This window comes from Crinia signifera, chromosome 1 (genome assembly GCF_055691185.1).
Source record: "Crinia signifera chromosome 1, ASM5569118v1, whole genome shotgun sequence".
NCBI classification, from domain to species: domain Eukaryota; kingdom Metazoa; phylum Chordata; class Amphibia; order Anura; family Myobatrachidae; genus Crinia; species Crinia signifera.
The window spans coordinates 92,823,408-92,842,404 of NC_139217.1; the positions used below are offsets into that span (position 1 = coordinate 92,823,408).

The 18,997-nt window shown below is 42.0% G+C and overlaps 1 protein-coding gene across 4 annotated transcripts in view; it reads left to right on the top strand.

Moving 5' to 3' along the window:
* LOC146058169 (EF-hand calcium-binding domain-containing protein 6-like) overlaps positions 1–18,997 on the top strand; it is a 118,685-nt gene that overhangs the window by 47,641 nt on the left and 52,047 nt on the right. For all 4 annotated transcript variants that reach the window (XM_083170256.1, XM_083170264.1, XM_083170241.1 and 1 more), the window contains exons 11-13: positions 1,946–2,053; positions 3,307–3,372; positions 7,780–7,890. In XM_083170256.1, the coding sequence (XP_083026382.1) occupies positions 1,946–2,053; positions 3,307–3,372; positions 7,780–7,890 (285 nt within the window). The remainder of the gene's footprint in view (positions 1–1,945; positions 2,054–3,306; positions 3,373–7,779; positions 7,891–18,997) is intronic.

The following is an 18,997-nucleotide window of genomic DNA, read 5'->3' on the forward strand; positions in this document are numbered from 1 at the left end:
TCAGGCAGGAGTTATAGCTGAAATTAGGGTTATGGTATAAAACATAGACTGACTCATGATAGACAATCATATGGTCGACCACTAATGGTCGACAGTCACAAGGTAGACAGGGTCAAAAAAGGTCAACATGACCAAAAGGTCAACAGACAAAAGGTCGACATGGAAAAAGGTCAACATGAGTTTTTAATGTTTTTAGGGTGTCTATGTTGACATATGTTGACATGGACACTGTCTAAGTGTACACCACGTCCCCTCGCATGGCTCTCTGCGCTCGCCATGCTTCAGGCACGGTGCCTTGATACGCTCGGCACACTATTTTATTCTCTCTCCACGCCCTAGTGGATGGTAGGGTATGAAATACCACCTGTCGGCACATGTTGGCTGAAAATTTTGTAAAAAATGCATGTCTACCTTTTCCATGTCGACCGTTTGACCACGTCGACCTTTAGACCCTGTCGACCTATTGTGTGTTGACCTTTAAACCCTGTCTACCTTTTGACTGTCTACCGTTTGACCCTGACGACCTTTTGACTGTGGACCATTAGTGGTCGACCACATGACTGTATATCATGATCAGTCCGGATGCCGAAATTAGTGCACAGTAGTGCAAATTGGTGTGCAGCAGGGCCATCTTACCAGCAGTGTAGGCCCCTGGGCAAAGCAATGCACTGGGGCCCTTACCCATTCTCCCCTCCTAGGGGTGGGGGGTGCTATCAGCAGCAGCTTTGATGTCCCACGGGTGGCAGGGGGTGCTCTATCTTCCACTCAACATGTAGGACCTGGAGCAGTAACTTCTGCTAATTACTCCTTTACTGCACAGGTGGTGGGAGGGTGAACACTAACGTGTGGAAGGGGGCACTGAGCTGAATGAAGGGTCCCTTGTAAATGACTTCCAGGGAGGTAGGGGGGGTGTTATACGCAGGGGAGGGTTGGATAATGGAGTGGGCTTAATATTCATCATTTTCCGGTTGAAGTGCAGCTTGTTTGACTGCAGATATCGCCATTATCTGGAGATAGATTTCTTAGCCTTCAATATTATAAAAACCTAGAGTCCGACCTTTCAGGAGGTGCTGGAGACTTGGGGATCAGAGATCAGGAGCCAGAGCAATCCATTGACAAAAATATAAAACTACACCAGACGTTTGGAGCTGGAGCAGGGACCGGTTGCTGGAAGGCTGATATCTCTGGTTCTGGGCATGATAGAGACAAGCCACTAGTGTTGGCAGAAAGGGGAGAGTCCCAGCTTTTGGAATATACGCTCAGAAAAAAGTCAGACAGAACCTGAGAAAACTGACTGGGAAGTGCAATTAACAGGTTGGATCTGGACTGCTGCTTTGAAGTTGGATATCTCCATTTCCCCAGGGCCGATTTTAAAAATTCTGGTATACCTGGAAAAAGGGAAACCTCAGCTATCAGCATATGGCCCTTATACGCATGGGGCCCCTGGGCAAGTGCCCATTAAGCCCATATGAAAAGACGGCCCTGGTGTGCAGGAATGATTCAGAGTGAACACTAGCAATCACATAGTTATAAATGCTACTGTATGTCTGATCTTTCTTTATTATATTGTGGCACACAAGTGCAGGTACAGTGCACTGGGCAACCACTGAATGGAGCAGACATACTGACAATTATAGTTCAAAATTAGAATAAAACATGTAATTTCATCATTGGCAATGTGTGCAGTAAACTAACTACTACAGAGAAAACTTTATACATAAGTTGTTAAGATCTGTTAATTAGATACAACATAAATGAAGCAAGCACAACACACAGAGGAGACCGTGCACAAGAGCAAAACTATATGTTTTTTTATTGCATGTACCATAATGTGTTCTGGCTGTATTTGTTTCTCTCTCGTTCTGCACATTCTGAATTCATTGTATTTATCTGCATTTCTTTCTGTGGCCCTGTTCTACCATGACCATCGTATTGATGATTTCAGATTTCACCGTGAAGGTGCCAACAGCCCACTGTCTACCCTGACTGCAGTGGAGGCCAGAATTACAAACCTCTTCCAGGCAGACTTTCTAGCGCTGCTGGCAACTTTTGAGTATGTATATTAATGACACCTTTTATGTGGCTTTATAACATAGATATAACTTACATATAACTGTTTCCATCTTGTTAGCTGTTATCAGGGTAACATACGAAGGGATAGCTCTAAGATGCTACTGGCATTACATAAGTGCATGGTTATAGGACCTTCCATTCAACAATGGTGTGTAAGTGGAACTGCAGACTAAGCTGAGTTGTGTGTTTGTGTAAATATGCATGCAGAACACAACGGAATTGTGTATGAATTGGAGCATTGCCGCCACACACATGTGTACAACTCGGCATAAGGGCGAATATACACTTGTGCATACGATGTGGATGCAATTAACCCAAAGGGATTAAAAGAAGCCCAATTAATTGGTATCATTTAATATAGATAAGTGGCTTCTTTATTGTAAAATGGCATCATTGCTCCTTAACCCTCACTGACATCTGTACCTGATGATCTGACAGACAGAGTAGGCATATAATCCTTACAACTCTAACCCAGTCCTATTGCTGCGTCCAAACACAATGCAATGCTGTGAAGCAGTGGCGTCAATTTGTCTCAGTTGCCCGGAGGCAAGATTAAGGTGATCAGGTGACAGCACGGTATAGGTGACACTGAGGGTGCTGCAATGCAATAAACGCAATGTAGACCTTGATAAATCTCTGGCTTTTCATTTCAGTTTGTGTTGTGTACCTTTTAGGAAATGGGTAAACATGGGAAATCCACAGTGACTTTTATACTGTATGTTATTCCTAATAATAGAAAAGAATATTTATACATATATTACTCATGTTTATCATACATATATTTACATCAGGATTGCCTACCCTCCCGGAATGGCCGGGAGGCAACCGAAAATCGGGGTCCCCTCCCAGCCCATTGGAAAGGTGGGCAACCCTCCCAAATACCGGCAGTACCCCCCAACTCTCCCTGGCCGCAGCGGTAAATGAAAGGGATTCCCGACTTTTTGGAGGGGGGGGGGCTAAATATGCAAATCGTGTAATTTAGCCCTGCCCCCTCCCGAAGACCTGCGAATTGCGGTCCTGGAGGCGCAGCTTGATGACATTTACTTCAGGCCCGCCCCCAAAGTGCTGCTGACAGTCTCCTCTCCATGCTTCTTCAGGAGCGGAGACTTGAGAAGTAGGCAACCCTGATTGACATTGTTGTGGTATTATGAAACTATAGGGGTCAAAAACTAATATTCTATTTCCCAATGACAAATATATAATAATATCATCATCTATTCTATTTTCTTATAGGAAAATTGATAAATTCAAGAGAAACATAATCAGTCAACAGGAATTCCGGGCAGCTATAGAGAGCAGGTATCTATATTATAAATAAAATATATCATTTCATTTGTGTATACTTAAGTGCATATCTTCTCTATTCCAAGTATACTGTTTCACCATCAATAGTGCTCAAAATCACTGGCGGTGACACTGTCCTCCGCCGTCTCCTCCAGGATTGGCACATTTTGTGTTAAAAATTAATTGACATTGTTTTTCCTGCTTTTATGCTAAATAATGTATGTAAGTGAAAGCTTTTCTGTCACGACTCAAGTTTTGAGAAACACCTTCAATCTTCCTGCAGCGCTCAGATCCCTGAACTGTGCCGGATGCACACGACCAGTGCTCCCTGCGATGTCATCTCAGCAGGTTTGACTGGATTGCATCTGCGGCCTGGTCTGTGCGGCATCTGGTGCTGGCTCGCCACTCCAGTATAGACCTCAGGCCTCTTCACGTGGACGCCAGTCCCAGGCATGGGCACTACCATCTTGGATCCACTTACATATTTCTCTCAAGCCAATCCCCGTGAGCCATCTCTGACATCATCCCACTGCAGCCAATCATTTGCGCGCTCTGCCTATATAGGGGCAGAGGTTGGACCCAGAAATCATTCAGTGCAATGTTGTCCTTAGAGAAGCAGCATTCTTAGCTCTTCCTGTACTTCTGCTATTCTCAAGCATCTGCGGCTTTCCACTCTGCTGCAGCCTGACTCCCTCCAGTGTCCAGATTAGAATATTGCATCCTCCATTACAGTGTACCTGTTTCTACTTAATCATCTACAATACCTGCTACTCAGTCTACCTGCAAACAGTTCCTGTCTGCTCCTTATTCTCACTACAGTTACCAGTCACCATTCAGAAAGACAACATCAATACTTCCACCATAGGCAGATATCTGTTGTTGCCATTATCATCATCAGTAAACCTCTCCAGTGGCTACGCTAGTTATATTTACCAGAGCATACTTTACTTATTTCTAAGCAGAGCCCAACTAATATCCCATGTAGCCCAATGAGCTACTGGTATGGAGCCCCTTCCTCTGCTGCATTCATACCTAACTACCTACTAAGCCTACATATATTAGTAAAGTGCTAACCCTGCTAGGATATTTTGTCTGTCTAGTCAAAACTGCCCAGCACATCGCACTGTGTGTACACAGTTTAAGTGTCCTTAATGGGTTTAAGTAAAAATTGGAAATCTGGACCGGATAGCCTTTATTGAACAAACTGCCATTATTGATCTTGTAGTGCGCGTCCCCATGTGGGTGTTGCTTGAGATAGCGGTCACTGGGTAGATAGCGATTACAGCCACCTCATATGGTCTGGACTGTTCTGGTTTTTTACATCTCTGGAAAATACAGGGATGCTGTAATCTCTTCTTCCCCATCTCTATGGTGACAGGTGTCACAGACATCCCCAGCGGAAGGGACACCACACAGACGGGGAGACTGCATGGAGCCGGTCTGGTCCGGCATTTAATAGTAGGCCAATGGAGCAGTGATACTTATCCTGACTCGAGTATCCCACCCCCCAGATCGTCTGTCCTTGCTGCTCCTCTGCCTTCCTTAGCACTGTCTCACAACCTCTGTCTCCTTGATTCCCACTATTGTCCCCTAATCCTGTCATTGTATCAATGTATTACCCACTCACTGTCTCCCATTCAGAACTCATGCATAACAGCCATTGTTGTGAGTGTGGAGAACTGACATAAAAATGAATGTTTTATACCGATGCTTTGTTTATTCAAAGTAGAGCCCGTTGTTTGTTAAGAACATGTCTGACTAGTTTCCTAGTTCAGCTGCCCTATACGCTAGTATACAGGGGTACCTTGACTATGTATAGACAATAGGCATAAATAGCTGTGGGAGATGGTGTTTCCCAACTGAACCACTCATTGTCCAGTCACTTGTACTATAGTATCTATTACACCAGTACCTGACGGCCAGCAGGGAGAACAATTGCCAGTGCCCTACATACTTTTTTGTTCTGGTGTAAATGTTGTATTATGAACATACTGTACATACTACTGATGCTATTCATTGGGCGGTATTCAATACCTTTGGGTTTGTACGGCGAGGATGGCTTTTCCTCGCTGAAAACAAGCCATCCTCGCCATCAATACCCTCTCGCCACCGCCTCGACGTATTCAATGTACAGCACAAATCCTCGCTGTGAGAGGACGGCAAGGATCCCCTTAAACGTGAGGTTTGCTGCAAATGCAGAGTTCGCTGCATTTTGTGGCAAGCCCCACCGTTTTAATGGCCACGCTCGCTGTTTCCACCTCGCCCCAGGCAATGTGGTTGAATACACTAACGGCGAGCTATCTGCACTTCTCGTCTTTGATAGCTTTCCATCAGGGCATTGAATATACCCCATTGTGTTTGGAAATATTCAAGAAACACATTAAATGAAAAAAATGTGTAAATGTGTGTGTAATTATTGTGGTAAAAATTGTGTGTCTGGCCTGGAAATACCTGACATGTATAAACTGAATCAGTAATAGGTAAAGGAGTACAGAGAGGTGGGAGTAATTGGTACCAAAATTTTGACTATGCGATTTCCCTTGAACTTCCCAGAGCCATACAATTTTGACTATCTTCACTCGCAATTTTGACTATGTGCCAAATACACTGTACACATAGACATAGTCAAAATTGCCTAGCTTGCACAGTCTGTTTATCAATGCGATACCGCACTCTAAGGGTATTGCAAGCAGGGCTAACACTTGTACAATTTTGGCTAACTTTCTATACAATTTTGACTATATAGTCAAAAATTGTAATCCATAATTGCGCCGTGTGTACACACACCTTAAGACAAATTTATGTTTGTCATATTCCATTGTTCCAATATCTGGTAATTACAAGGAAGACTAATGATAGATTTTCTAGTCCGATTGAGATTATACTGTTAAGGTGCATACACACTCCACGATGCAAGCAATGAAAGACATTAGTGACCAATTTTCCTTGAACTTCCCCAGTGTCCTGGACGAACAATATGCTGCATACACAATGAATAAAATGATGAACTATCTTGCTAGACTATATCGTTTTTTTGTGAAAGACATCCAAAATTGACCTGATGAACGAGCAGTGGGAACACACATTGTTTTAGCATACAACTGGACGATATTTTGACCAATATCATTCAGAAGGGCCAAAATGAATGATATTGGTCAAAAAAATTAAGTGTATGCACCTTTATAGTTCTTTTAAAGATCTTGTTACCCCCCCCCCCCCCCCCCTTACCCCATGATTTTCTTCTGATCACTATTGTCTGTAATTTTTATGTTCTTTTGTTTAAACTTTTATATCGCTCAACAAACACAATTATATAAACAATTATACAACACCGTTCCTTTAAGTCCAGCAAATTTATTTGGTGGTTTTGGGATTCTACTTTTTTTTTCTTACTACCATATCATAAGTTCTAGAACTGTTAAGTTAATGCATCTAACATTTAAGATCGGTGTTCCCTTGTATAATTGCGTTAAGTATATTAACATATTTTATTGTGTGGGGCTATATACCATTTATGTACAATATAGGAATTGAACATAAGGCCTTTTACATGCTAATCAGCTTCTATCACCATGATATACATAACTTTTATAGAGCATTTAAGAACCTGGGCCATTTTGTCCTGAGAAAGACATTTATGTGTAAAGCCATGACCAGGAATCTTTCTGTATTTTTTACAAAGGTCTATTTTATTTACATAAATCTGTCAGAGTGATGAACAGTCTGCAAAACGAGTTGAATAGTTATTTCTGGCATACCATTCTTACTCTTGCCACTGGTAAAGAGACTCACCGCTATTCCCAGCCCCTCCGCAACCCTTATTCCCCCAAAAGTCAGCTGTGCATTATCAGCGCCTGCAGATAATGAATGAAGCCTTGTTCATCATTATTTTCTTAAGTCATCCTGATTTATGCCTGTGTTTTAGGGATTATGCTTCAATTCTGCTTCGGGGATGGAAAAACTTATTTGCCATTGAATACATACGGCCACTCTTGAAATATTCGTTGCAAGACTTCTTTAGAGCTTTTAGATTTTGCTTTCCAAATTCGCTTCTTTTTTTGTTATGAAAAGCAATGTTTTTGTAAATTGTCTTTCATGCCAAACAGGACGAGTGAAAAGCCTTTTTGAAGTGTTAGCTTGTTTAAGCAATACCAGTGTTTTAGCCTAATGAATACGGTCTTACAGAGGACAATCTGACATGGCTCAGTACGCTGGCATCTACTGGCCAAGCTCTGTGCGAGGGTCCTGAGCTTGAAATTCTTTCACTGCTGAAAAACCTGATTAACCTCTGGTATTCACGTGGATGCACTTGATGGCAAGGGTGATGTGGTGACAAAGAGTTAATGGCAACCATATGCTTGGGTTATTCTTGGTGCATGTGAGCCAGACTCTTTAACTGACTGGCACTAACGTCTGTTTCAGGTTCGGTGTGGAGATTACTGATGAAGACTTTGAGCAGCTACTTGACAGAATCCCCCTTGATGAGGAAGGGAATGTCAGATACCCTCACTTCATGGCAATGTTTGATTCTCGGTAATTAATGTCTTCTACTGATTTGCAGCAGTATGTGTGTAGAATATATTTGCAACTGCAGAAACATTAGTTTAGGCAATTCTTTATTTAAAATACTGTAACTTTAATGATTGCTGCAATGACACAAATGAAAACTATAGCTTTTTTTTTGTATTTATTTGCTTTCATAGCACAAACCTTCCCTAATAGCAGGTATACATATATACTGTATACTATATTTAAAAATACACATAAATGTATTACTTCTGTTGTATGTCCATACCTTAAGAAATAAGTGTTAACAGATTTGCAATAGCATGGTTTGTTAAACATATTCATTTCAGTAAACATTAAAAGGCTATTTGGCACAGGTGTGGTATAGGGATCCGACAGCCGGGATTCCGGCAGTCATGATCCCGACTGGCCGGACCCATACAGCATGGTGAGCGCAACTAAGCCCCTTGCGGGCTCGTTGCGCTCGCCACGCTGTGGGCACGGTGGCTACGCAAGCCACCTATTGTATTCTCCCTCTATAGGGGTCGTGGACCCCGACGAGGGAAAATAGAAGGTGGCCGTCGGGAACCCGGCTGTCGGTGTTTTGACAGTCGGCATCCCGACTGTCAGGACCCCGTCCGGCACCCATTTGGCACAAGTATTATCACAAAGTGATAAAATACAGTGCACAGGGTCTGATTAAGTTTTGTTAGCATAGCAAAAAAAAACGCACAACTGGGCAAAACCACGCTGCACTGAGGAGGGGCGGACGTGCTGAGAGAATTAGATTTAGGCGCGGTGTGTTCAAGATGAAAGCTAAATTGCATTTTAAAAATAGAGCAGTCAGTATTTACCCTGCATAGGAAAAATATAACCCACCCAAATCTACATCTCTCTGCGCATGCTACATCCGTATGAAAATGTTATTCTACAATGTAATGACTATCTCCAATACAAAAGGCTTACTGCATATACATATTCATGCATATTGCCTACACAATGAGGGAAGTTATATCTGGGCATTGAGTGTTCAGTTTTATATTTGTTTCAACTGTTTAAAGAGCTTGATAGGCCTCTTACTGCCAATAGGATCTGCTGGTCTTTCCCACACTATAGTGCTTGTCACTTGCTTACATTTATGCAATGTTTGGGTGTCCTTCTGATAAGTAGTCACAATAGGGATGTGATTGGCCAGCACTAAAAGTTATAATTGTGATGGAAATTAAACCTAAGACCTCAGTGCTGTGAGGCTGTAATGTTAACCATTACACCATCTGTGCCAAACAAATGGTGTAACATTAAGTAATGTAGGTCAGGGTTGCCTACCCTCCTGGAATGGCCGAAAATCGGGTCCCCCTTCCAGCCCCTCGGTAAGGTGACCAACCCTCCCGGACACCAGCGTTAATTTCCCGCGTTTTGAGGCTTTTCGGGGAGGGGAGATGAAAATTTTGTAATTTATCCCTGCCCCCTCCTCGAAGACTGGGCTTGATGACATCAACATCAGGCCCGTCCCCTGAAGTGCTGCTGACAGTCTCCTGGAGAGGAGACTTTAAAATTAGGCAACCCTGATGTAGGTTGTGAGGGAAAGTGAAAGGAGAGGCATGACTGTGCATGTTCCTTTTTGTACGCTCTTTAAAGTAATATTTTATGGTATTTCTCAGTTGTCCTAAATAATACTGTAGGTAGTAATAGGCCATAACCACAAAGCAGTGGCATAAGTTTGTCCCAGATGCCCGGAGGCAAGATAGATATTGGTATTTTATTTCCTAAATCATTAGTTTCTAGTATTAAGTCAGCCATATTTATATCAAAGTTAATACACTTTAAGCTAATTAATATTCTCTATAAACTGGCGTAAGGTTAAACACTTATTTTACATTACTCAGAAACTTGTCTGAAGATATCTGGATGACAATCTCCTGGAACAGCACCAACATTGAGCTCTTCCACCAGCTATGTGCAGACCTATCACAAATTAGTCATTTCATGGAACATTGCGCTTATTAAACTCACTCTATAACAGCTTTGTTTCAAGAATATTTTTGAGAAAGTTTACATTTTTTTTTCTCCAGTTCTTTCCTTAAATCCCCTGAATAGACTTTTGTGTTTCCTGGTAAAGATATATTAGGTTTCTCTAAAAAATATATATTTGGGTTTTATAGGGCAGAAAATTGCAACACATAAAAGGGATGAATTTATCATCACATGTACAGTATTCTGAGTTACCCAGACAACCCTAGAACTGTCTAATCGGCTCATTGGTCCATTGCTCATTCACCAGCTTCAGTGACCATTTCTATGGGTTTGGTAAAGGGCAGAATATAACAGTGACAGCAGCAAAGCAACCCAGTGGCCAATATTTCAGGAATTGAGGAGGCATTTCTAGGAGAGTGAATGCATTGAAGTGTTATAAAGGGAGTGAAGAGATGTAATGTGAATTGTTTGTAAGGGAAACTTTTATTAAAGTATTTTTGCTGGAAAAAATGGCATAATGTAAGCATTCCCATAATATATGTAGGAGAATGGGTTCTCCCATTGCCAATCACAATAGCAGAACTTCTAAGGCAGTGATTTTCAACCTTTTTACCTTGCGGCAAAACACATTGTCCCCCACATAAAAAAAAAAACCTATTGGCCCCCATAAAAAAAAACAATCACACTGGTCCCCACAGGTAACAAAAATAAAATACATTGGCCCTTTACATGAAAAGAAGAGACCAGTAAATGACAGTTGAACTGGTGATGGCTGTAAACTGGTTTGGGCATCTATAGATCTGGTGGCAAACTCGAGAACAGCTCAAGGCACACTAGTGTGCCACGGCACAGTGGTTGAAAAACACTGTTCTAAGGGCTGCTATATTTTTTTAAGTCATTTTGTGGGGAAGTCCCCCTGAAAATGTCCATTCTTGGATTACCAGCAGAATGTAAGTACCTGTACCATCTGGATGTATTTCCCAAATTTCCGATTACAATAGCAGCCACTATAGGTTTTCATGGAGCTGCTATATTGTGACATTTACCAAGCCTATCATTCTATACATGGCTTGGTAGCTAACGTCATCTTCAAATAATGTTAGCCATTGCCGCTTATAGGTTACAAACCACAAAGCTTACCATTAGATGGATCCCTGTGATCTAATGACACATGCGCAGTAGCAAGGTCCCCCCTAAACCTGCAAGAAATTCACTTTACACATTACTTTGATACATTCTATCAAAACTGCTGTCCCAGGATGTCATTGTTAATGCATTCGGTGTGAACGAATCTAAAGGGAGGTCCGGGGGTGCACCAGACCACCCATTAGACCGCTGGCTACCAGCTGCTCTTGGTCTCACTCCCCCTTGGCAATAAGCAATTCCCTCCCCCTTGGCAACAAGCAATTTTACTCCCTCTTGGCAACAAGCATTTAGCTCCCCCTTGGCAATGAGCATTTAACTCCCCCTTGGCAATAAGCATTAAACTCCCCCTTGGCAATGAGCATGTGTTCCTCCTTGTCAACGAGCATGAAGCCCCTTTGGCATAGAGTATGAAGCCCCTGGCATCAAGCAAGACCCCCCTAGCAATGAGCATGTACAGTAGGTAAGCAGCACTTAGGAATCAAATATGTAATGGGCATCATGGTGTGTTATAATGTGTGATGGGCATCATGGTGTGTGGAATAATGTGGGATTGGCATCACGTCTGGTATAATGTGTGATGGTCATCATGGTGTGTGGCACAATGTGTAATGGGCATCACGGTGTGTAGCACAATGTGTAATAAGCATTATGGTGTATGACACAATGTGTAATGGACATCACGGTGTGTAGCACAATGTGTAATGGGCATTATGGTGTGTGGCACAATGTGGAATGTGCTCTGTGTCTAATGGGCTCTATCTGGCGCAGTGTGTCTAAGGGGCATTACTGTGTGGTGTAATGTGAATTGGTTCTATTATGTGGTCATGCCCTAATTTTTTAACTCCCCCTTGACAAAGAGCATGTATTCCCCCTTGGCAATGAGCATGAACCCCCTAGCATTAGGCATGAACCCCTTAGCAATGAGCATGTAGGTAAGCAGCACTTTTGTGTCAAATGTGTAATGGGCATTATGGTTTGTTATATAGTATGTAATGAGCATCACGATGTGTGGAACAATGTGTAATGGGCATTATGGTTTGTTATATAGTATGTATAGTATGTAATGGGCATCATGATGTGTGGCACAATGTGCAATGGGCAATGTGTGGCCTTATGTGCAATTGGCATTATGGCATGTGGCTTTATGTGTAATGGGTATTACGGAGTTTGCTAAAAATGTGTGATGGGCATCATGGTGTGTGGAATAATGTGGGATTGGCATCACGTCTGGTATAATGTGTGATGGTCATCATGGTGTGTGGCACAATGTGTAATGGGCATCACGGTGTGTAGCACAATGTGTAATAAGCATTATGGTGTATGACACAATGTGTAATGGACATCACGGTGTGTAGCACAATGTGTAATGGGCATTATGGTGTGTGGCACAATGTGGAATGTGCTCTGTGTCTAATGGGCTCTATCTGGCGCAGTGTGTCTAAGGGGCATTACTGTGTGGTGTAATGTGAATTGGTTCTATTATGTGGTCATGCCCTAATTTTTTAACTCCCCCTTGACAAAGAGCATGTATTCCCCCTTGGCAATGAGCATGAACCCCCTAGCATTAGGCATGAACCCCTTAGCAATGAGCATGTAGGTAAGCAGCACTTTTGTGTCAAATGTGTAATGGGCATTATGGTTTGTTATATAGTATGTAATGAGCATCACGATGTGTGGAACAATGTGTAATGGGCATTATGGTTTGTTATATAGTATGTATAGTATGTAATGGGCATCATGATGTGTGGCACAATGTGCAATGGGCAATGTGTGGCCTTATGTGCAATTGGCATTATGGCATGTGGCTTTATGTGTAATGGGTATTACGGAGTTTGCTAAAAATGTGTAATGGGCATAGTGGTGTGTGGTATAATGTGTAATACCATGCCCCCTTTTTGTGATGCCATGCCTCCTTTCCATGAGGCCATGCACCCTTTCACCACACAAGGGTCCTACCTACTTGAGTAGTTGAATCTGGCAACACCCATTACCATATTTCTAGATTCGCCAGTGGTTATAAGAGATTATTAATAAGGAATTAATTAGATAATTAATAAATATGTCCCTTGCAGTGGGGTCAGCAGTACAGTGTAAAGAATGTGGAAGATCTGTACTCATGTGAAAATTGATAGCCATAAGACATTAGGCCTGATTCTGATTTTGCAAGCAAAGCAAAAAAGCACACTAGTGTACAAAACCAGTGGACAAAACCATGTGGCACTGCAGGTGGGGTGGGATCATATGCAGAAAGATTTAAGGCCCGCATCTATTAGCATGAGGTATTGCATGCAATACCGTGCCAATTCACCCGGAAGCTCCCGGGGGTGGCTAGTCATGGAATACAATTAATTATAATAATGGCAGCCATGAAAATCTACGACTCCAATCCCAGGAGCACAAGAGCGATCACTGAAAAGTCGCCATATCGCATTAGTAGATGGGCCTTTAGATTTGGATTGGGTGTTACACTGCTGGTATCACATATTGGTACAACCAGAAGGAGAAGTTTTGAATATTTTTTGAATATTTGTATATGTAGAGATACTTTAATGACATACAATAAATAAAAGTTAACAAAAATAAGTTTGTGCAAAGAAAATCCCTGAAGGTAATGGAGTGACAGTATAAAGAAGGAGGACTGTAGTCTGCATATAGCATTTAGGATGGATTCAGATATACTTTTGGAATCTTTTATGTTCTCATTGGGAGAACCTTTTAGCTTTATAGATTTAGGTCTGTAGAGAGCTTGGTTAGTCCCCAATAATGTAGGGGAATGGCCTAATCATTATGGTGTGGCCATACCCCTTTTTTTTTTTTTTACTAAAAACCTTAAAAAATTTAATTATTGGCCTACTGGACCCCGCAGCTGAGTTCTGTAGAAAGGCCGCTGAAGAGGGAGAGCAGGTACATTTCCCCGGGCCTCCTCTGGGTCTCTTCAACAAGCTCCAGCCCTGGAAATTAGTACTGCCCCACCCTTGCTGTGTGTCTGGATAAAGTTACTTTCCCCATAATTAGGTTACATTTCCCCTATAAACCAGGTAGGTTTTTTTTTTATAAACTTTTTTTATTGAGACATTGCTTTACATAATAATAGATACACTTGAAAACATATTTTGTATAAGTGTTTTACAAACATATCAATTAAAAACGGTACTTATGTAGTATCTGGACGCCCGATTTTTTGATTGTATGCCTTAACTTAAGGCATACAATCAGATGCGATAATCGCATCGCATGCAACCAAATCGGATTTTTTTTCCATAGGATTCATTGTAAAAATGGTCTTGTTCATTTCCCTACTATCCAAGTGGGCATGGAGTTGGATATAAACCTGTGGCGAGCGAAGCGAGCCACCGAGCCCGAACCGAGCCCGAATAAGCGCACGCGGCTTATTTTGGTGACATGGAATACATTTTAAATAATCTGCGTGCGCTCGCCATGCTTCGGGCTCGGTGGCTCGCTTCGCTCGCCACAGGTTTATATCCAACTCCATGCCCACTTGGATAGTAGGAAAATGAACAAGACCATTTTTACAATGAATCCTATGGAAAATCCGGTCCATCGCATCGCATGCGATTTGGTCGGATGCGATGCGATGCGATCGACCCGATTTCAAAATCGGGCGTCCAGATACTACATAAGTACCTTAAAAACATATTCTGGTATTATTTTGCGTCCAATCATCATTCAGGCATAATAATAACATTGACTTTATATTAATGTTTTGGAGACACCAGTCCAGGGGGACAGGAGGATCTTGGGCAGCTGCCCTAGTAAGATACCATGTTGTTGATTTTATCCCATAATAGAAAGAATTTTTCCACACGTTTACCCCTGTCAGCGATTGCGTCTAAATAGAAAATGGAATTTTGTTAGAAATAAAGGAAATTGTGGTGGGTTAGGGTCAATCCATCCTTGAAGAATGGTTTTTCTACCTGCTGCACTCAAAGCTAGTAGCAATTTTTTGCTTTCTGTTGTCATGCGGATATTAGGGTCAGAGATGCCCAATATTGCCCATTCTGGAGTGAATGGGACAAATGTGATTAGTTTGACTTCTGCATAGCGTTTTACAAGAAGCCAAAAGTAACGACTAATTGGGCAGGCCCATAAACAGTGATATGTATCTGCATTATCAAGGTGGCATTTTGGGCAGGTGTGTGTATCAGATGTTTCCATATGGTAACGTCTGATGGGGGATAAATAAGAATTATGATAGATGTTGAGAAAGAGTTCCGTGTACATACCAGCTTTGAGTGTCTGTCTAAACAGGCATGTCAAACCTGCGGCCCTCCAGCTGTTGTGAAACTGCACATCCCAGCATGCCTTGCCATAGTTTTAGCATTCCCTAATAGCAAAACTATGGCAAGGCATGTTGGGATGTGTAGTTTCACAACATCTGGAGGGCCACAGGTTGGACATGCCTGGTCTAGAATAAAGGAGGCATTTTTGCAATTGTGGTAGTCAAGGAGGGAAAATGGTGTAACCATGTGGTTATTCCTCCCTTGATCTTGGTGTGGTTGAGAATTTGTCTCATAAAGGTGTAGTGTACAGATATAGCCCTAGAATTTGGAACCGGGTAGGAGAGCATAGTGCCCAGTCTTTATCTGTGAAATGAGAAAGTACATGACAAACATAAAAATTAGCTTGTACAAAAGCTAAGGGATATGGGCTAATCATAGGATATTGTGCAGATAATTCAGAAAAGCGCAAAAGATGCTTCTCTTCTTTCATAACTAATGAACTAATAGAGGTGACTCCTGCTGAGCTCCAAATTGAGAAGGGGTGAGCAGCCATGCCGTCAAGAGAAGCCGGATTTTTGAGGAGGGGTAAAAATAGGGAGTGATATTGATTTAATCCCATTGTATGTCGCAAGATATGCCATATCTTTTTGGTTGACCATAAGAGGGGGTTGTTTTTTATACTTTCTGATATTTCCTGGTCATGCTGGTGTAAAAAGCCAATCAGACTTGTATTACCCAAAAAACTTTGGTCTACTAGGGTATTAGTGTAGACGGAGCTAATGTGTAGCCAATCATGTAAATGTCTGAAAAGAGCTTTGAAAGAGTGTGGTTGTAGGTTACCACATCCGGGAAGTTGATGCCACCATTAAATATTGCCTGCATAAGTTTTCTCATTCCAATTCGAGCACGTCCCACTTTCCAAATAAATTTACGAAAAAGTCTTGTAATTTGTTGGGTAACAGGTGGGGGTTTTTTTGTAAAGTTTTTTAAAATTCCTAGGCCTTACAATGGAAAAAGTGTTTTTGACAACTATATATATATATATATATATATATAATTATATATTACAGTTATTTTCCTTAATTTCAAATCCTCTTTTTATTTTGAATATTAGTTGCATTGAATTACTTATTTAATAATTAATTGGACTACTGTAACTAGTTTGTGCCCCTGTTCAATAAGCAAGGGGCAAGAAAAGATCATTCCACCTTTTAACCTTCAATTAGAGGCTTACAGGACATCCCTGGAAAATTATATAGACAGCCAGAGCTGGGAATTTGGCACGCAAGTGGTCATTGTTGGTAAAGGGTATCTCTCATACTGAGACTCAGCCTCAGCTGGCTGCTGACAGCAGGATCAGTATGACGGAGGTATACAATTAGAATGCAGGGAAATGAGTAAAATGAATATATTACAGTATTTATTCTGACTGGAATGTTATGGAAAGCTGGTAACTAAAAAGACAATTTTAATGAAAGTTGGTGATGTCTGGTCTAACAGTTTTTTTGCCTAATATCTCTTTAAACTTATTTTATTATTTAAGTAAAAACAATACAAATATCAGTGTTCTAACTATGGTGGCAACAACAAGTGAGGCCCATTACAGCTATAAAAGCAGTCTCTACTCTGTGAAAAACCCATAATGAATAATTATTAACGAATAATCAGTTATATTATCAATACCAGGGAGCTATGTATTACAATAATATCACAAATCATTTGTTAGCAATCTGTGATTGTGCCATATATAATCACTGCATTATTTTCATTAAATAGTTGTAAGCTTTCGGTATTGAGCATAATCAAAGTAAAAACCACTTATTTAAATACCTACATATATCTACTGATACAATAGAAAAATAATATATATATGCTATGCTTATTGTAACCATTTTGAGCAATAGTGTTAGGACCTGCAGAAAAGTGGGGTCCCATGAAGGAGGCTGCAGGCTTAAATGCATTGATCAATTCATGAACTAAATCTCCACTGTTTATTAATTTAGTGAGTGCAGAGCCCCTCCAATTTCTGTTTAAACAATGTGGTCACAAGCCATAGGGCACCCCAAAACTAGGAAAGGTGAGTGCCGATGTTTAGTGTATATATATATAGATAGATAGATAGAAAGACCAACGTCGTTGGTCTATATCCAATCTACTTTGTCAAGGATCTGACGAGTTGTTGGGAGTGCCGACCCTCCATTGAGATATATATCTCCAGGTCAGAATCGGCACTCCCGTGAAAGCCAGTATAATACTGCCCCAGTGCCTTCCCTGGTGTGTTTTACCACACTGTGTATATAGATATTCCGGTGGCGGCACTCACAGGACTTATCAAATGACATGATCACACAAAAAGTGTAGCAACATTTCGGTCTTTTATTTCAGACCTTTGTCAAGCTCCATAAAGGTCTGAAATAAAAGACCGAAACGTTACTACACTTTTTGTGTGATCGTGTCATTTGATAAGTCCTGTGAGTGCCGCCGCCAGAATATCTATATATATATATAGATATATATCTATATATATATATATAGATATATAGATATATATATATCTATTCTGTATGTGTATATATATATCTCTCTATATATATACAGGGGCGGATTGGGAATTAAAACCAGCCCGGGAAATATCTTGAAGCAGCCCTAACGGGGGGGGTGGGGGGGGGGGGGGGGTGTTGTTGCGCGCCGCAGGCGCGCCCGATTTTTTGAGGGGGCGTGGCCTATCAATATGGGGGTGTGGCCTATTTCAACGGGCTGCTGGCTATGTCCCCAGCCCCTCAGGCTGCAGAATAGGCGCATGCGTACAGCGTTTATCCTGCAGCATGTGGGGCTGGGGAGATAGAGATGGGGGGGGGGGGGGGGGTGTGACAGGGGGTCTCCCAACACAGTAGAGCGGCAGGGTGGAAGAGGATGCAGGGAGGGAGGGGGGGATGGAGGGTGGCGTAGAATGCTGGGAGGGGAGATGCAGAGTGGCTGAGAACGAAGGGAGTGAGGACTTACACAGGGTGACACAGGACGCAGAGTGTGAGGGGGGCATGGTGGCACAGGATGCAGGGTAGGAGGGGGAATGCAGAGTGGCAGGGGATGCAGGGAGGGGAGTCACAAAGTGGTGGAGGATGCAAGGAGGGGAGACAGTGATGCCCATTATACATATGCCACACACCGTGATGCCCATTATACATATGCCACACCGTGATGCCCATTATACATATGCCACACACCGTGATGCCCATTATACATATGCCACACACCGTGATGCCCATTATACATATGCCACACCGTGATGCCCATTATACATATGCCACACACCGTGATTCCCATTATACATATGCCGCACACCGTGATGCCCATTATACATATGCCACACACCGTGATGCCCATTATACATATGCCACACACCATGATGCCATTATACATATGCCGCACACCGTGATGCCATTATACATATGCCACACACCGTGATGCCCCATTATACATATGCCACCCACCGTGATGCTCATTATACATATGCCACAGACCGTGATGCCCATTATACATATACCACACACCGTGATGCCCCATTATACATATGCCACACACCGTGATGCTCATTATACATATGCCACACACCGTGATGCCCATTATACATATGCCACACCGTGATGCCCATTATACATATGCCACACACCGTGATGCCCATTATACATATGCCACACACCGTGATGCCCATTAAACATATGCCACACCGTGATGCTCATTATACATATGCCACACACCGTGATGCCCATTAT